Below are 20,206 nucleotides of genomic sequence, written 5' to 3' on the forward strand. Positions count from 1 at the left end.
TGATGCAGCCACCATCATGCTTGATAAAATGAAGAGTGGTACTCAGTGATGTGTTGTGTTGGAATTGCCATAAAAAAGGGATTGAATACTTATTGACTCAAGACATTTCAGCTTTTCATGTTTTATTAATTACAAAAAAATAATAATTTAAAAACATAATTCCACTTTGACATCGTACGTCGAGATCAGTGACACAGCATCAAAATGTAATCAATTTTAAATTCAGGCTGTAACACAACAAAATGTGGAAAGTGTTCCACATGGATGCTGGCCCATGTTCCATGTTAGCTCCATTGCTTCACATAGTTGTGTCAAGTTGGCTGGATTTCCTTTGGGTGGTGGATCACGCTTGATAGACACAGGAAACTGTGAAAAACACAGCAGCGTTGCAGTTCTTGACGCACACAAACCGGTGTGCCTGGCACCTACTACCATACCCCATTCAAAGGCACTTAAATATTTTGTCTTGCTCATTCACCCTCTGAATGGCACACATACACAATCCATGTCTAAATTGTCTCAAGGCTTAAACATCCTTCTTTAACCTGTCTCCTCTTCTTCATCTACACTGATTTATGACATTTACATAAGTATTCAGACCCTTTACTCGGTACTTGGTTGAAGCACCTTTGGCAGTGATTACAGCCTCAAGTCTTCTTGGGTATGACGCCACAAGCTTGGCACACCTGTATTTGGGGAGTTTCTCCCATTCTTCTCTACAGATCCTCTCAAGCTCTGTCAGGTAGGATGGGGAGCATCGCTGCAGAGTTGCAAAGAAAAAGCCATATCTCAGATTGGCCAATAAAAAGAAAAGATGAAGATGGGCAAAAGAACACAGACACTGGACATAGGAACTCTGGCTAGAAGGCCAGCATCCTGGAGTCACCTCTTCACTGTTGACGTTGAGACTGGTATTTTGTGGGTACTATTTAATGAAGCTGCCTGTTGAGGACTTGTGATGCGTCTGTTTCTCAAACTAGACACTCTAATGTACTTGTCCTCTTGCTCAGTTGTGCACTGGAGCCTCCCACTTTCTATTCTGGTTAGAGCCAGTTTGCGCTGTTCTGTGAAGGGAGTAGTACACAGCGTTATACGAGATCTTCAGTTTCCTGGCAATTTGTCGCATGGAATAGCCTTAATTTCTCAGAACAAGAATAGACTGACGAGTTTCAGAAGAAAGTTCTTTGTTTCTGGACATTTTGAGCCTGTAATTGAACCCACAAATGCTGACGCTCCAGATACTCAACTTGTCTAAAGAAGGCCAGATTTATGGATTCTTTAATCAGAACAGTTTTCAGCTGTGCTAACATAATTGCAAAAGGGTTTTCTAATGATCAATTAGCCTTTTAAAATTATAAACTTGGATTAGCTAACACAAAGTGCCATTGGAACACAGGAGTGATGGTTGCTGATAATGGGCAACATTAACAATTTCTACACTGTATATCTGATCTATTTTATTTTATGACTTCAATACAAAACCTTGGAGGCTCGTGGATCTCACTCCCTTCCATAGACTTAAACAGTAATTATGACAACTTCCGGAGGACGTTCTCCAGGCCTATCAGAGCTCTTGCAGCATGAACTGACATGTTGTCCACCCAATCAAAGGATCAGAGAATGAAACTAGTACTGAAAGCATAAGCTACAGCTAGCTATCACTGCAGTGCATAAAATGGGGTGAGTAGGTGACTCAAAGAGAGAGAAAGACAATAGCCGAACAGTTTTGAACTAATTATTTTATTCAAAAATTAAGGAGAAGCACGCGCGAGAGAGAGAGAGCTAGCTATATTTCGTATTTTTTTTCATTTTCACTTATTTACCTAGCAAATGCAGCTAGAGAGTTTAGCCTACTCCAACAGAGAGATATTTAATGTTACCTAGCTGGCTATGGCTATCCAACACTGGAACTATTCCAAGTCAAGGTAAGCTCTTGGTTTGATGAATTTATTGCCACCGGGGCCCGCTGGTGAAACTGCTAAACTGCTTTCTAACAGTACACTGTACAGCATGATTGCAGCGGCTTTACGAACACTTTAGTTCGGGTAGCTATGTTGACTTGACGTTAGCTAATATGGTTACCACGATGTAGGCTGTGTGTAGCGGTTAGTGTTTATGACATGAAGATTTGGCTTGGAAAGGTTTTTTCGCCTGGTTACAGACAACTGACATGTTGTGCACTGAAGTCCACAAGCGAAAGGAAAAGGTGAGAGGAGGAGAACGCGTAGATGCGAGAAGGAATTATCCAACGATCAAAAGGATCATGCTGTTTGAATGTGGCTGCTATGAACTGTCTTTGCGTATGATCAGGGGTGTATTCATTCCGCTGATTCTGTTGTTTTTTAAAAATCTTAAATGGAAGCAAATGGAACAAAACGGGGATAAACATACCTGAATTTGTCCAAAAGAAACTCTCATTTGCAACTGTTAGACTAATGATTACACCCTAGATCAGCTAGATGCAGGTAAGATTGTGCAAGGCAGTATTGATTGTGTCAATGTCTTGTCACATTTCTCTCGACCTGTGCACCAACACTACATGGCCTAAAGTATGTAGGACCCCCGTTAAAATTTGTGAATTCGGCTATTTCAGTCACATCCATGGCTGACAGGTGTATAAAATCAAGCACACAGCTATGTAATCTTCATTGACAAACATTGGCAGTAGAATGGCCCGTACTGAAGAGCTCAGTGACTTTGAACGTGGCACCGTCATAGGATGTTATTGTGTTATTGCTGTTATTGTGAAGTGAAAATGTCTAGGAGCAACAACGGAATGGGACCGACAAGTGCTGAAGCTACCTGCCCAAATGCATTGTGCCAACTGTAAAGTTTGGTGGAGAACGAAAAATGGTCTGGGGCTGTTTTTTCATGGTTCTGGCTAGACGCTACAGCATACAATGATATTCTAGACAATTCTGAGCTTTCAACTTTATGGCAACAGTTTGGGGAAGGCTCTATCCTGTTTCAGCATGGCAATGCCCCCTGCACAAATTGAGGTCAATACAGAAAATGTTTGTCAAGATCGGGTATGAAAGAACTTGACTGGCCTGCACAGAGCCCTGACCTCAACCCCATCGAACACCATTGGAATGAGTTTAAACGCCAACTGCGAGCCAGGCCTAATCAGCTAACATCAGTGCCCAATCTCACTAATGCTCTAGCGCAGTGGTTCCCAAACTTGTTATAGTCCCGTAACCTTTCAAACATTCAACGTCCGGGGCCTCCCGGGTGGCGCAGTGGTTAAGGGTGCTGTACTGCAGCGCCAGCTGTGCCATCATAGTCCCTGGGTTCGCGCCCAGGCTCTGTCGTAACCGGCCGTGACCGGGAGGTCCGTGGGGCGACGCGCAATTGGCCTACCGTCGCCCGGGTTAGGGAGGGCTTGGTCGGTAGGGGTGTCCTTGTCTCATCGCGTACCAGCGACTCCTGTGGCGGGCTGGGCGCAGTGTGCGCTAATCAAGGTGGCCAGGTGCACGGTGTTTCCTCCGGCGCTTTGGTGCGGCTGGCTTCCGGGTTGGATGCACGCTGTGTTAAGAAGCAGTGCGGCTTGGTTGGGTTGTGTATCAGAGGACGCATGACTTTCAACCTTCGTCTCTCCCGAGCCCGTACGGGAGTTGTAGCGATGAGACAAGATAGTAGCTACTACAACAATTGGATACCATGAAATTGGGGAGAAAAAGGGGTAAAAATTCTAAATAAATAAATAAAAAAACATTCAACGTCCCGCTGCATACCCCTCCAGTACCAGGGTCACCGCACTCTCAAATGCTGTTTTTTGCCATCAATGTAAGCCTGCCACACACACACTATACAATACATGTATTAAACATAAGAATGAGTGTGAGTTTTTGTCAGAACCCAGCTCGTGGGAAGTGACAAAGAGCTCTTATAGTACAGGGCACACATAATAATATAATAATTATCAATAATTTTGCTCTTTATTCAGCCATCTTACAAATATAACTTTTAAAATGGTGAATTAATGAGAAGGATGTGCTTGACAAGATGCACATAACTCTACAATGTTGGGTTGTATTGGCGAGAGTCTCAGTCTTAAATCATTTTCCACACACGGTCTGTATTTAGTTTTCATGCTAGTGAGGGCCGAGAAACCACTCTCACATAGGTACGTGGTTGCAAAGGGCATCAGTGTCTTAACAGCGTGATTTGCCAAGGCAAGAAACTCTGAGCGCAGCCCAATCCAGAAATCTGGCAGTGGCTTCTGATTATATTCCATTTTCACAGAACCGCTTGTTGCAATTTTGATGAGGCTCTCTTGTTAAGTGGACTGGAGGCAGGGCATGAAAGGGATAACGAATCCAGTTGTTTGTGTCATCCGTTTTGGGAAAGTACCTGCGTAATTGCGCACCTAACTCACTCAAGTGCTTTGCTATATCACATTTGACATTGTTCGTAAACTTGAGTTCATTTGCACACAAAATACAATGATGGAAAGACCTGTGTGTTGTCCTTAATAATGTAGACAGAGAAGAGCTCCAACTTCTTAATCATAGCCTCAATTTTGTCTCGCACATTGAATATAGTTGTGGAGAGTCCCTGTAATCCTAGATTCAGATCATTCAGGCGAGAAAAATATCACCCAGATAGGCCAGTTGTGTGAGAAACTCGTCATCATGCCAGCGGTCAGACAAGTGAAAATGATGGTCAGTAAAGAAAACTTTAAGCTCGTCTCTCAAAAAAAGGGGCAATACTTTGCCCCTTGATAACCAGTGCATTTCTGTATGTTGTAAAAGCGTTACATGGCCCATATCATTGCATAGTGCATAAAATACATGAGAGTTCAGGGGCCTTGCATTAACAAAGTTAACCATTTTCACGGTAGTGTCCAACACGTCTTTCGACCTGTGAGGCATTCTCTTGGCTTCTAGGTTAGACTACTGCAATGCTCTACTTTCCGACTACTACACTGGCTTCCTGTTAAGGCAAGGGCTGATTTCAGATTCTCAGCCTCCAGTATTTATGCTGCAGTAGTTTATGTGTCGGGGGGCTAGGGTCAGTTTGTTATATCTGGAGTACTTCTCCTGTCCTATTCGGTGTCCTGTGTGAATTTAAGTGTGCTCTCTCTAATTCTCTCTTTCTCTCTTTCTTTCTCTCTCTCGGAGGACCTGAGCCCTAGGACCATGCCTCAGGACTACCTGACATGATGACTCCTTGCTGTCCCCAGTCCACCTGGCCGTGCTGCTGCTCCAGTTTCAACTGTTCTGCCTTATTATTATTGGACCATGCTGGTCATTTATGAACATTTGAACATCTTGGCCATGTTCTGTTATAATCTCCACCCGGAACAGCCAGAAGAGGACTGGCCACCCCACATAGCCTGGTTCCTCTCTAGGTTTCTTCCTAGGTTTTGGCCTTTCTAGGGAGTTTTTCCTAGCCACCGTGCTACTACACATGCATTGCTTGCTGTTTGGGGTTTTAGGCTGGGTTTCTGTACAGCACTTTGAGATATCAGCTGATGTACGAAGGGCTATATAAATACATTTGATTTGATTTGATTTGGCAGCAAGAGCCTCTCGGTGGATGCTGCAGTGTATTCAAGTGGAGTCGGGAGCAACTGCTTGCACGCGCGTTACCACTCCAATATGTCTCCCTGTCATGGCTTTTGCTCCATCAGTACAGATACCAACACATCTAACCACCAAAGTCCATTTGATGTCGCAAAGCTGTCCAGTACTTTAAAAATATCCTCTCATGTTGTCCTGGTTTTCAGTGGTTTGCAGAAGAGGAGGTCTTCCTTAATTAACCCATAAACGTAATGGGCATATACCAGGAGCTGTGCCAGCCCGCCACGTCTGTTTACTCATCCAGCTGTAACAGACATATACCAGGAGCTGTGCCAGGCCCGCCACGTCTGTTGACTCATCCAGCTGTAACAGACATATACCAGGAGCTGTGCCAGGCCCGCCACGTCTGTTGACTCATCCAGCTGTAACAGACATATACCAGGAGCTGTGCCAGGCCCGCCACGTCTGTTGACTCATCCAGCTGTAACAGACATATACCAGGAGCTGTGCCAGGCCCGCCACGTCTGTTGACTCATCCAGCTGTAACAGACATATACCAGGAGCTGTGCCAGCCCGCCACGTCTGTTGACTCATCCAGCTGTAACAGACATATACCAGGAGCTGTGCCAGGCCCACCACATCTGTTGACTCATCCAGCTGTAACAGACATATACCAGGAGCTGTGCCAGGCCCGCCACGTCTGTTGACTCATCCAGCTGTAACAGACATATACCAGGAGCTGTGCCAGCCCGCCACGTCTGTTGACTCATCCAGCTGTAACAGACATATACCAGGAGCTGTGCCAGGCCCGCCACGTCTGTTGACTCATCCAGCTGTAACAGACATATACCAGGAGCTGTGCCAGGCCCGCCACGTCTGTTGACTCATCCAGCTGTAACAGACATATACCAGGAGCTGTGCCAGGCCCGCCACGTCTGTTGACTCATCCAGCTGTAACAGACATATACCAGGAGCTGTGCCAGCCCGCCACGTCTGTTGACTCATCCAGCTGTAACAGACATATACCAGGAGCTGTGCCAGGCCCGCCACATCTGTTGACTCATCCAGCTGTAACAGACATATACCAGGAGCTGTGCCAGGCCCGCCATGTCCTTTGACTCATCCAGCTGTAACACATAGAATTCACTGGCTTGTATACGAAACAGTACTTGTTTCAAATCATCTCTTGGCACTGACACGACGTGAAACAGTGATTTTTTTTTTTTAAACCCATTTTCATGGTATCCAATTGATAGTTACAGTCGTGTCTCATCACTGCAACTCCCGTACAGACTGAGGAGAGGCGAAGGTCGAGAGCCGTGTGTCCTCTGAAACACAACCTAACCAAGCCACACAATGCCCAATTAACCCGGAAGCCAGCTGCACCAATGTGTGACCATGTCAGCGTGCCCCCGGCCCGCCACAGAAGTTGCTAGTGTGCGATGGGACAAGGACATCCCTGCCGGCCAAACCCTCCCCTAACCTGGACGACGCTGGGTCAATTGTGCGACGCCCCATGGGTCTCCCGGTCGCAGTCGGCTGCGACAGAGCCTGGACATGAACTCAGAATCTCTAGTGGCACAGCTAGCACTGCGATGCAGTGGCTTAGACAACTGGGTCACTCGGGAGGCTGAAACAGTGTTGTTTGATGAAGGCATTGTCTGTAACGTTTTTTGGGCCTTTTCTCGCAGCATTGTCCCAGCCATATCCGCGGCAGCAGGAAGATTGAAGTCCTCCACAATAGTATGATGCTTGCCTGTCCTAGCCACTTGGTAGCTCATCATGTAAGATGCTTCTAGCCCCTTCTTATTAATGGTATCTGTTGCTTTCATGCATGTCTTACTACTCAAAAGTCGTCTTAATTCTCGCTCAAAAAACTCCTGTGGCTTATTTTTCAAATTGGCATGTTTTGTTTCTAAATGTCTACGCAAAAGTGAAGGTTTCATTGAGTTGTGCTTTTGCACATATAACACACTGTGGCTGAGGAAAGGCACTATTACCTATATAAGTGAATGACAAATCAATGTAGTTCTCATCTTATTTGCGCCTCTTCGATGGTCCAACGTCCCTGTCTGTTGTTCAGTGCTTTCCCAGGTAAGGGGGCAGTAGCTCTTCGGCTGCATTAGATTCACAACTGTCACTGTCTATGCTAGCTGGGTTAAAGACAAATGTAGAATTACTGATGCTAGCATGGGATGTGCTCGTGGAAGCAGAACAACTTGTGTCGTCGACAGGTGCAGGTGTCATACTGCTGGTAGTAGCCGTACTACTGACGCAGTTTGGACACGGGCCTTACTTTTTTTAACCATTTATACATTTTAGAGCAAGCGGAATTCACAGCAGCTACGTTTGGCTACATACGGACCGTTAGTGGAATTCCCGTGAGAGAGTAACAGTTAATGTGATTGGATATTAATTATTTGACTAGGCTACCTGTATTTGACATAGTGTTGTTATTTCGTTGAACACTAGACGGTTCAATTTTATTTTTGGCAGTGAAACGAGGCTACTCAGGCGAGAGAAAAAAACTCACCCAAATGTATAACCCCGTTGGAAAATATCAATGGACTGTTTGAAAATGTGAAGATTACAAATATTTGGCATACCCCCGACGGCATTGTGCGTACCCCCAGTTTGGGAATACCTGCTCTAGTGGAAAGCCTTCCCAGAAGAATGGAGGTTGCTATAGCACTAAAGGAGGGACCAACTCCGTATTAATTTCCATGACTTTCTAATGAGATGGTTGACAAGCAAGTGTCCACATACTTTTGGTCATGTAGTGTATGTACTGTCATTCGTAAGCTAGGTTGGAGCAACTTCATGAGTATCATGAGGTACCCTAAACATATCAACGTTACATTGAGCTTGGTGAATGGAATATGAATGACAGTCATTATAATTTTTTCAAATGTTTTTTTTTATATTTAACCTTTATTTAACTATGCAAGTCAGTTAAGAACAAATTCTTATTTACAATGACGTCCTACCCCGGCCAAACCCGGGCGATGCTGAACCAAATGTGCGCCGCCCTATGGGACTCCCAATCATGGCCGGATGTGATACAGCCTGGACCATCCAATTTGCGGTAACAGAAATAAGGCCATGCTCATAAAAAAAGTGTCCTCCCTTATCTTAAACAACATACACTACTGGTCAAAAGTTTTAGAACACCTACTTGTTCAAGAGTTTTTCTTTATTTTTACTATGTTCTACATTGTAAAATAATAGTGAAGACATCACAACTATGAAATAATACATATGGAATCATGTAGTAACCAAAAAAAGTGTAATATTAATCTATGTTGCTTGGCCTATTGTTTGGCCAATTGACAGCTAAATTGGAATTCCCTCGTAGGTAAAGGTGTCCCGCCGCTGACCACCGGTAAAGAGGCACTAGCGTGACCGGGGTCTATGGCCGATTTACGAAGAGCATTGAAGTAATCAAGCAACATAGATTATTTATTTATCTAGACTAGAGTTGTTGCTGGGAAAGAGCCAAACAACAAGGCTTGGTCTATCTAGAACTAAAGTATGCTAATATATATGTTTATATGCCATATATACAGTTGAAGTCGGAAGTTTATATACACCTTAGCCAAAGACAGTAAAAAGTCCCTGTCTTAGGTCAGTTAGGATCACCACTTTATTTCTAGAATGTGACATGTCAGAATAATAGTAGAGAGAATGACTTATTTTTTTTTATTTCTTTCAGCTCATGGGTCTTTGGCTAAGGTGTATGTAAACTTCCGACTTCAACTGTATATATGGCATATACACATATATATTAGCATACTTTAGTTCTAGATAGACCAAGCCTTGTGGTTTGGCTGTTTCCCAGCAACAACTCTAGTCTAGATAAGTAAATAATCCATGTTGCCTGGTCTATTGTTTGGCCAATTGACAGCTGAATTGGAATTCCCTGGTGTACCCTGCAACCTTAACCAGACAAGCAATCTGGTGCTTAAGGTGATTCACTTTTCTATGTTGAAACTGTACTCATTGTAACAAAAGAAATGTCATCTGTGTTGGCTGATTACTGAAATGTAAAAATAAGTTGCAAATAGGAAAATGAGAAATAAGAAATAAAGAAGGACAAATAAGTTGCAGAAAAGAAACTGCATGTGCTTCTACCTGAGGTGTGACTCCAGCACGCGGTCTAGGCGTTTGTAGAAGGGTCGGGAGGTGAAGTAGCCGCTCCAGTAATGGTCATCTCGGTCTGCGTAGGTAAAGAAGTCGCCGCTGACCACCGGTAAAGAGGCACTAGCGTGACCGGGGTCTATGGCCGATTTACGAAGAGCGTTGAAGTAATCCGTGATGGTGCCGAACTGAGCCTAGAACAGAATATGTCAGTTGGAATATAAAGCAGGTTTATGATAGAGTACCTGAGAGGCAAACTGAAAATAGATCTATCAATGCTGCAGGGTAGTTTACTTTTCTGCTTTATTGAGAGCAGTGTACCATTGCAATAGCTGGACACACACAAAAAAATCAAGAAGGGCAGGAATTAGGGAGCCAACGAAACACACCATTACACTATCGGGCATCAGTCATTCCAATTATGCACTGCATCAAAACCTTACACCCAAGTCACAAGTCAGACCTTGACGTGTAGTTCTGGATGAGAGTTCATGTAGTCAAAGAGCATCTGGTAGTTCTGGAACTGCTGGTCCCACTCCAAGGCCTCTGCATAGCGGAAGTCGTCCCCTAGGGGGACCATCACCACCTTGGTTCGGAACAGCTTGGACTTCTTCCTGTACTGGTCCAGCAGCATCTGAACCCTTGGGATTTGGGGAAAAAGAGTTGACTACTACAACGGAGTCACAATTTTTCATGACATATTAAGCTGTAATTGTCAACAAAAATGCATATGTGTGTGTGTGTGTGTGTGTGTGTGTGTGTGTGTGTGTGTGTGTGTGTGTGTGTGTGTGTGGAAAGGAGTTGCTTGTGTATTTCCATATATTACTTTTTAGACATTCAATGCCTCCCAATTCTCTAGTCCAACCCTTGTCCATCTGCCGCTATCTGTTAGGGCCATGTTGTGCAATCAGACACCAAGGGAACACTGGGTGCAAACAAGTTCCTCTTGGATTTGCTACTGAATCAGAAAGTCCACTTATCATCAGAGCCTTCTGTTAGAAAAACAGACGCCATCTGAAATTCCTATTACCACAACAGATTATCCTACAGTGGCGTCAATGTCTTATCTTGTTCACACAACGTGTTTGATCCTTGTCTATAACACCATCACACTGAGGACACCATAACACCATCAACATGGAGACACCATAACACCATCAACATGGAGAGAATGTGGACTGTCTGTCTACCACATAAACCAGTGTTTGTAAAAAATATTCTGTACCAGGGAGAGGAAAGCCTTTTTTTTTACTGTGAGCCTCAAGCCAAAGACAATTTCCTGCCTCAAGTAAATCCAATGGGACACTAAAGATTTTGTAATTTGAATGTTGTATTTCACAGCCAAGTCCAGTGGTTATAGATAATTATTATTATAATAATAATACAGTATATCATTCTCAATCCATTTCTATGTAATTGGTCACCTCTGTTGTACGTTTCCATCCGTGATTGGCTGAGGGGGGACCCTCCAGGGACAGCTGACCCGCCCACCAGGAAGTCTTTTGAAGTCAAACTGGCAGCAGATCTTGGGGTCGGGACCACACGTGTGGGGAACATCATAACTGTAGAAGGGCATCATGTGGCATAGAATGTCCGTGCTGGAGGCTGGGTCTGTACACAGATAGAACATGAAATACAACATTCTGATATTTCTTAATTTCTTTCCTTTTCTTTTTTGGATGTGTGTATTGTTTTGTATTGTTCGGTATTACTGCACTGTTGGAGCTAGAAACATAAGCATTTTGCTGCACCTGCGTTAACAATATTTATATGCGACAAATGCAATTTGACTTGATTTGAAATAGAATAAAATAGAATATTAAAATAGAACATAAAATATATGTATTTTTTCTTACAGGTACTTCATGTGTGGTACTTGCATTTGACAGTGCAAAGACAACATTTCAGAACATGGACTGTAAACATATAGCTAGCATGTAATTGCATTTCTATCTCAAAGAGACTGGCCATGTCATGCATGCGCTTTTCAAAAGTACTAACATTTATACTTTGTTAGAATTAAAACTCATGCCTAGTCGATGACAATGATATTAAATAACTTTGGTGGATATAATCTGATCTGGCATTGAACTGATGACTAATTGGCGAGAGAGATTAAATCCTATTTGTCCAGCAGTGGGAGGGGCCCACTTCCTGTCATCTCCCACATGGCACATTTCTAGCCATGCTCTCTATTATTCCACAGGATGTCTGTCTCTCAAAACAAGACCACAGAGAGGCGTTTCCAACCACTACAGCAATGTCAGTTTTCCATGACATGTATTGGACCCCTGCATATTATATTGAATAGAGGGAATCAGGGTTGGGGTCAATTCCATTTAAATTCTAGTCAATTCAGAAAGTAAACCAAATTCCAATTCCAAGTGTTCCTCATTGAAAAGTATTGGAAGAGAACTGGAATTGGAATCGTTGTACTTCCTGAATTGACTGGAAATTAAATGGAATTGATCCTACCCTGAAGGGAATATAGAGGGTGACGAGCATACAGACGACAGTGTCCAGAACGCTTCTATAATATAGCATATTTTAGTGCTATTTGACCAGTATAGTGAGTATGCTAGGTAAAACAACATTCTCAGACTGTTTTTCAACTATTCATTCAACTTTAATTTCATTCAAGTCTTTCAACTTAAAACCCACAAGACTTTTACTCATGTAGATAATATATTTCAAAACATTGTCCAGAGTCTAAGTTATATAATTAGAGTGTGTATCCCCTTTGGCCATACTGGGAGAACTGCACCACATTGCCAAACAAACAGTACACATTTTTCATCAAGAAGTACTCAACACAACTCTATAATACTGAGGATAACATGAAACCATACGAACAGAACATAACCTGATCTGATCTTTCATCATTCTCTGCTATTAAATAATCATAACAGTATTTGATCATTTTCATGACGTAAATAACAACTTGTACAGACAGACGCTCTCTTTGGCATTGTAGACTATTTAGGCGTCTGTCTACCTAGTGAAAAGCATGAATGAGTACTACATCATTTGGCTTAGAGGTTTGAGTAATCACCCGTTTAGATGCATCATAGCTGCATGAAACCACTAACTAACTAATGCCTGTTCTATTACCAACTGCTCCCTGTCACACACATACACACACGCACACACACACACACACACACACACACACACACACACACACACACACACACACACACACACACACACACACACACACACACACACACACACACAGCAGATGGTTCATGGCCAATGTGAATCAGACCTTTGACCTCCAAACTCTCCATCCCTCTAGTCATGAGGCTGTGGTCTACATTCTTCTTACAAATCACCAAGCTCATCACCAGACCAAGGTTCAAACTGTTTGTTTTCTTTCAAGCTGGCCTGGAGCAATGGAACCAACGGAATTGTCGCAAAAGTGCAAACCCGCCCATCTGGCACGCCTGTCAGGCTCAATCAAATGCAAATAGAAAGGAATCCAGCACATTTGAACCCAGGTCTGTTCATTGCATGATGTACCAGCCAGACATGTTTAAGCCATGCAGACCTCAGTCCATACAAAGAGAATCCCTTCTACCACAGATGCTATAAGATGAGACCAAAGAGAAAGGAGCATGCCTTCATATGACACTTCTGTAAGGTAGGTAGCCTGGCGGTTAGAGCGTTGGGCCAGTAACCAAAAGGTCGCTAGTTCGAATCCTCGAGCCGACTAGGTGAAATATCTGTTGACGTGCCCTTGTGCAAGGCACTTAACCCTAATTGCTCCAGGGTCACTGTTAATAATGGCTAAACCAGGCTGTGACCCCACTCTCTGAGCATGTCTCAGGGGGAATTGGGATATGCATAAAAAATCAAATACACACTTGTACATGTGTTAAATTGGACTAATAAAAGCACCCACATAATTATTTATGGACATGAGAAATCCCCCTGCTTATGGTCTGAGCGGCTCAATACTGTAGGCAGCAGATGCTGCTGTCGCTTATCCGAGTGCTGTTAGTTACACAAGCTGACTGCCCAGAGTTCAACACACGGCATCAAACCATCCATAGCATCTGTCACACCAAATATGTACAGGAATTGGAAGGATTTGTTTTCTACTGACTACATGAGTATGTACTAGTCACTCTGAGGTCATGTTATTTTGTTTCTGTCCATAGACTTGCAGTAGAACTAGGACTTTGTATATGCTAAATGCTTAATTTAATGGCTAAGATAGTACCTGAACCACTGAGAACAGAGGCGTGAGGACTGGATCTCCTGCATGTTGAATGCTACAGTAGTGTAAACACTGAGCTGTGTTTCCCCTACAATTGTATAAGTGGGGCAGGACCCCTTACCTTCTAGCTAGGGGAAACACAGACTCTGGAAGAGCACCCTGGGAGAGCCACAGGGCTACATTTAGTCTGGTTACTTGCCCCAGTTCTGTCTCCAGAAGAACTCCAGGGTCTTCTGACTGGCAAAGTGTTTCTTGACGGAGTAGTGCACCCTCTGGATGAGCATGTTGGCCAGGCCAGCCTGTTTCAACAGGTACGCCTGGGTAGGGGAGTGGCCAAACGGATCCACAGCCCAGCCCGTCTGGGGTTTCACTCCTAACAGGGGAGAATAGAGGGAGAATTCAGGTTCATGCAGAGGAGGTTGGCAACAGTCCTCCTTTTTTGAGGAAAAATTATAAACAATAAAAAACTATGAAACATTACATAAAAATCCTTGAAATAAACATTGGTTACACAGGTCAACCATTAGCATAATTAAAAGGTTGTCTGAACTCTGAATCAACACATTTGCATCAGTCATCCTCCATAACTTTTTAAGTCACCAGCTGCCACTGGGTTCATCTGTTCATACCTTGTCATGCTACCCTGTCGTGCTGCTGCTCCAGTTTCAACTGTTTTGCCTGCGGCTATGGAACCCTGACCTGTTCACTGGACGTGCTACCCTGTCCCGGACCTGCTGTTCACGACACTCTCTCTCTCTCTATCGCATCTGCTTTCTCAACCTCTGAATGCTCGGCTATGAAAAGCCAACTGTCATTTACTCCCGAGGTGCTAACCTGTTGCACAATCTACAACTACTGCGATTATTATTTGACCCTGCTGGTCATCTATGAACGTTTGAACATCTTGAAGAACGATTAATGGCCACGTACTCTTATAATCTCCACCCAGCACAGCCAGAAAGAGGTCTGGCCACCCTTCAGAGCATGGTTCCTTTCTAGGTTTCTTCCTAGGTTCCTGCCTTTCTAAGGAGTTTTTCTGCATTGCTTGCTGTTTGGGGGTTTTGGCTGGGATTCTGTATAAGCACTTGGTGACATTGGCTGATGTAAAAAGGGCATTACAAATACATTTTTTTGACATATAAATCAAAAGATAAAATCTCTGATGGTTAAAGTGTGCTAATCATTTTCTTTGAATCATGCAAAATAACCAATATGTTGTGCTTGCCAACAAATGTCCTTTGTATGATCTCTTTCCAGATAACTAACTCCTGGTATTTTATGCACTCACCCACATTTCTCTCCAACCATTGGTGTCCCTCCAATAGCTGGTCAATTAATGCAAAGTAATGCGAGTTGGCTTCATCAGGCATCACCCAGCCTCCCGTTGTGATCTCCAACTGGCCTTGCTCAAACAGACTAAACAACATAGAGGAAAATTATCATTCAGGCTCTAAGACAATCAGCTCAGTCAATTACCATTTCATAGCTCAAAGCCAAAAGAAAGAAAAAAAGGTTATACAAAAACCATGCAGCTTTATCAATTTATGAGCTTATTTTTCAATTCAAAATTGTAGGTTGAATGCATATTAATTGTAAAAAAATATATAGTAATTGTAAAATACCAGATTACAAAATGGATGTTATATGGTCAGGGGCCTGCAAAATTCTAGTAACTTGTCCAAATTCCTCAGTTTTCCAGAAATCCTGGTTGGAAGATTCCTGGAATTCCAAGGGAATCAACAGGAATACTAGGAAACCTCAAACCAGGATTTCTGGAAAACCGGGGAATTTTGGGAGAGTTTCCGGAATTTTGCCACCCTAAAAATAAGACTTTCTAAAGGTGTAATAGATCTTAGGGTGTGTTTGTAAGAGTGCGTTCTGGGGGTTCATAAATTCAGAGCGTTGTCACTGTAGCATAGAGGCCTGATTGGTGGAGTGCTACAGAGACGGTTGTCCTTCTGGAAGGTTCTCTAATCTCCACAGAGGAACTGTCCGTTTGTAAATCTCAGAGCGTTCATAGCACACACTGGACACTCTGGCCGAGGAGTAGGGTTGATTCGAGTGTTGTGACCTCACAACGTGAGTCAGGCACCCAAGCTAACTGACTAAAGTTGGCTAGCTTGCTAGCTACTTCCAAACACAAATGAGAGAACAACAATTTAATAATGCTTTTTTTGCAGATGTTTACTGACACCGGTCATATTCAGAAGAGGGTTGCGCGTTTGTAAATTGATCAGTTATTCTGTGCTCTGGCTCACTCAGACGAGAGTGCTCTGAAATCGGTGTAGATAGCCAGAGTGAATTTACGAACACACCCTTAGTTGCAAGAGACATCACCTCGTGTGTGGCTAAGAAAAAAAATCTGGGCCCTACTTATTGCGACAACAAGAACCATCTTCTCCTCTGTAGCTGTTGAATTGTCTTACTCCTAAGTCCAAAGAGTAAAATCAACAACCTCGGGAGTTACTCCCATCTCTCTTTAGGACAGGAAACCTTGCTATGATTGCGATTCAGCATCTTTTCTCTGTTCGCCGAGCATATTTCAATTGCAGACTTCCCTAACGTGTCCCTGGCAAGCCCCTTAAATAAGAGCATGGATAAGAAAAACAATGGACAACAACTCAGCAATTTTCGTAATAACAAGTTGAAATTGCTCTTTATTTTCTCTCCACGGAAATGTGATATTTCTTTGGCATCATTCAATCACCAGAAGGTTTCCTTCATTGTTCTACGATCGGACTGGTGGAAGTGGTGTGTCGTGTAGGTCTGTCCTGGTGTTGAAGAGTTGGAGTGGTGAAAGCAGGTGCCATCTTCACTGAGCAGATAGCAACACCGCATCCTAACGAGGACAGATGGACAAGTCCCTTCAACAAACCAAAACACGCCGCTCAAAAACATGTTCCTTTCCAATTCTAAAAGTTCTAAAGAATTAATGAGGTCGTTCGTTCCAATTTCTCGAGCGATGCTTCTCCGTGTACTGTAACAGGGAACATTTTATCATTAAGCGCCAGACCTTCAATTTGCTGACATAAAATAAAACATGCAAGAAAATAAGTTATTACATAAGCAATAACACTCAACAAAAAAATAGTAAACACAGAATATTCTCAACAAAAAAAATGGATCTGGTTTGCTTAGAACTCCCTGCGCATCAAATCAATAGTGAATATATATTTGTGTTAGATCTCTCTCCATTCTTCACCTTAAGGCTATTTGCTTGTGCTCCTAATTGGAATTCTAACCTGCAGCTGAACTGTTTATTGCATTTCATACACAGTTTGTGTATCCCCCAAGGCTAGCTGCTGAACCCTACCCGTCAGTAGCTCGTTGTGAGCATGGCCAATGCACACAGCATTTACACACAACATTTGTGACACCCTGCTTCTTGCTTTTGGGGCTGTTTTCTGAAGTAGAGAACCCTCTGAATCCCCCTCCATGTCACTTCCAGAGAAACCCCTGACTGGCAACCATTACATTCCCAAGGGGACAAATCAAATCCAATTTTATTGGTCACATACACATGGTTAGCAGATGTTAATGCGAGTGTAGCGAAATGCTTGTGCTTCTAGTTCCAACCATGCAGTAATGTCTAACAAGTAATCTAACAATTTCACAACAACTACCTTTTACACACAAAAATAAAGGAAGGAATAAGAATATGTACATATAAATATATGGATGAGCGATGGCCGAACGGCATAGGCAAGATGCAGTAGATGGTATAGAGTGCAGTATATACATATGAGATGAGTAATGTAGGGTATGTAAACATTATAAAAAGTGGCACTGTTTAAAGTGACTAGTGATACATTTATTACATCCTATTTTTTATTATTAAAGTGGCTAAAGAGACTGAGGCAGATTGAGCGAGAACATGTGTTTACCTATGTGCTCGTGTTAACCTATATGCCTCTCACAAACAAAATTGATTTGATGACCTCAAGACCATAGTCAGTTTGGCTGGTTAAGGCAATTCAAACCAATGTACTCCTGTTACCAGGCAGAGGAATATTTTTTTTACTGTAAACTAGGATTTATTTTAAAAGTTATGTGAAAAATTACGAAAATCCCTTACGTTCCCTTACGCCTTCACTAGGCTTGGGCAATATACCGTTTATACCGTATACCGGGGTATTTCCCCTTGCCGCAGCTGCAGGAGTGCATGCTATGCCACTGCTTATAACTATACACTGAGTGTACAAACCATTAGGGACACCTGCTCTTTCCATGACATAGACATGACATAGACTGACCAGGTGAATACAGGTGAAAGTTGTGATCCCTTATTGATGTCACCTGTTAAATCCACTTCAATCAGTATAGATGAAGGAGAGGAGACAGGTTAAATCCACTTCAATCAGTGTAGATGAAGGGGAGGAGACAGGTTAAATCCACTTCAATCAGTGTAGATGAAGGGGAGGAGAGAGGTTAAATCCACTTCAATCAGTGTAGATGAAGGGGAGGAGACAGGTTAAATCCACTTCAATCAGTGTAGATGAAGGGGAGGAGAGAGGTTAAATCCACTTCAATCAGTGTAGATGAAGGGGAGGAGACAGGTTAAATCCACTTCAATCAGTGTAGATGAAGGGGAGGAGACAGGTTAAATCCACTTCAATCAGTGTAGATGAAGGGGAGGAGACAGGTTAAATCCACTTCAATTATAGTAGATGAAGGGGAGGAGACAGGTTAAATCCACTTCAATCAGTGTAGATGAAGGGGAGGAGAGAGGTTAAATCCACTTCAATCAGTGTAGATGAAGGGGAGGAGACAGGTTAAATCCACTTCAATCAGTGTAGATGAAGGGGAGGAGAGAGGTTAAATCCACTTCAGTCAGTGTAGATGAAGGGGAGGAGACAGGTTAAATCCACTTCAATCAGTGTAGATGAAGGGGAGGAGACAGGTTAAATCCACTTCAATTATAGTAGATGAAGGGGAGGAGACAGGTTAAAGAAGGATTTTTCAGCTTCGAGACAATTGAGACATGGATTGTGTATGTGTGCCATTCAGAGGGTGAATGGGCAAGACCACAGATTGAAGTGCCTTTGAATGGGATATTGTAGTAGGTGCGAGGCTCTGATTTGAGTGTGTCAAGAACTGCAATGCTGATTGGTTTTTCACACTCAAGTTTCCCGTGTATCAACAATGGTCCACCACCCAAATGACAACCATCTAACGTGACACAACTGTGGGAAGCACTGGGGTCAACATGAGCCAGCATCCCTGTGGAAAGCTTTCCACACCTTGTAGTCCATGCCCTGATGAATTGAGGCTGTTCTGAGGGGGAAAGGGCTGCAAAGCAATATTAGGACGGTGTTCCTACAATTTTGTACACTCAGTGCAAGTTCATTTTAAGAAATCTAAATCTAAGTGTCAAATAAATCATACCCGGCTCAGGGCTCCAGCTATGCATTTGGTTTGCTAACTTGCTAGCTAAGTGTCTAGATGTCAAGATCAAGCTTCTTGGTTAAAGCAGAGACATTCAATCCCTTCCTGGATCAAGATCCCTGTTGCCTAATTTGTTTTGTGCGTCAAAAAATAGTGCTTCTTGCGTGCACTTCCGGTAATAGCGTATACCCCGGTATGGTCCAGAAATGGTATGACGGTATGAACATCTGAATACTACCCAACCCTAGTTATAACATATATTATATATTATATTATATTATATTATATTATTTTGTTAAAATGACTTTGATTTGACCAGTTTTGGTCCAGTGGGTCACTTCTAATTTCATTTCATTTCATTTTTTAGAAACCCTATAAAACCGCTGGCCCTAAGCAAGGCATAACCTTGCTTTAATTAAAATGGGAATATCAGAGGAGCATCGGAATCTTATTGTAAATCCACTGAGGAATTAGATTCCACGTTTACAGAGCCAAGCTATATCAACAACACAATAACATAAACCAGAAGTGATTTGCTGCTCATATTGATTTCAGTATCACCTTGAAGCTAGAATGACAGACAGACAGACAGACAGACAGACAGAGAGACAGACAGACAGACAGACAGACAGACAGACAGACAGACAGACAGACAGACAGACAGACAGACAGACAGACTACCTCTTGACAGCGTCTCTCTTCTGGTTGTCGATGTTGTCCCACCACTTGGAGAAGTATGAGATCTCGGACCAGATCATTTTCCTGCGGCTGTCCTCATGGAGTTTCACTACTATGTTGTTCAGGATGTGCTGGGTCTGGTCCCGGTAGTAGTCGTCAAACGTCTTCAGCCATCCTGAGAGCGTACAAAGTGGTAGAGCATACATTACAACTGTAGGCTATCTGTCTGTGTGTGTGTCTGCCATAGAGTCAATAAACT

The 20,206-nt window shown here is 43.0% G+C and overlaps 1 protein-coding gene across 3 annotated transcripts in view; it reads right to left on the bottom strand.

Annotated features, from left to right (window-relative positions):
• The window catches only part of LOC110536799 (alpha-mannosidase 2), a 52,636-nt gene that overhangs the window by 24,133 nt on the left and 8,297 nt on the right, over positions 1-20,206 (bottom strand). For 2 of the 3 annotated variants that reach the window (XM_036937026.2, XM_090191793.1), the window contains 6 exons: positions 19,951-20,122; positions 15,173-15,300; positions 14,084-14,257; positions 11,087-11,273; positions 10,126-10,303; positions 9,657-9,856 (listed from right to left, as the gene is read on the bottom strand). In XM_036937026.2, the coding sequence (XP_036792921.2) occupies positions 9,657-9,856; positions 10,126-10,303; positions 11,087-11,273; positions 14,084-14,257; positions 15,173-15,300; positions 19,951-20,122 (1,039 nt within the window). Of the gene's footprint in view, positions 1-9,656; positions 9,857-10,125; positions 10,304-11,086; positions 11,274-14,083; positions 14,258-15,172; positions 15,301-19,950; positions 20,123-20,206 lie in introns of those variants that run through there. The other variant, XM_090191794.1, reaches the window with a different exon arrangement.

The sequence above is a fragment of the Oncorhynchus mykiss genome, chromosome 12, assembly GCF_057628025.1.
Source record: "Oncorhynchus mykiss isolate SJ-2025 chromosome 12, ASM5762802v1, whole genome shotgun sequence".
In the NCBI taxonomy this organism is placed as follows: Eukaryota; Metazoa; Chordata; class Actinopteri; order Salmoniformes; family Salmonidae; genus Oncorhynchus; species Oncorhynchus mykiss.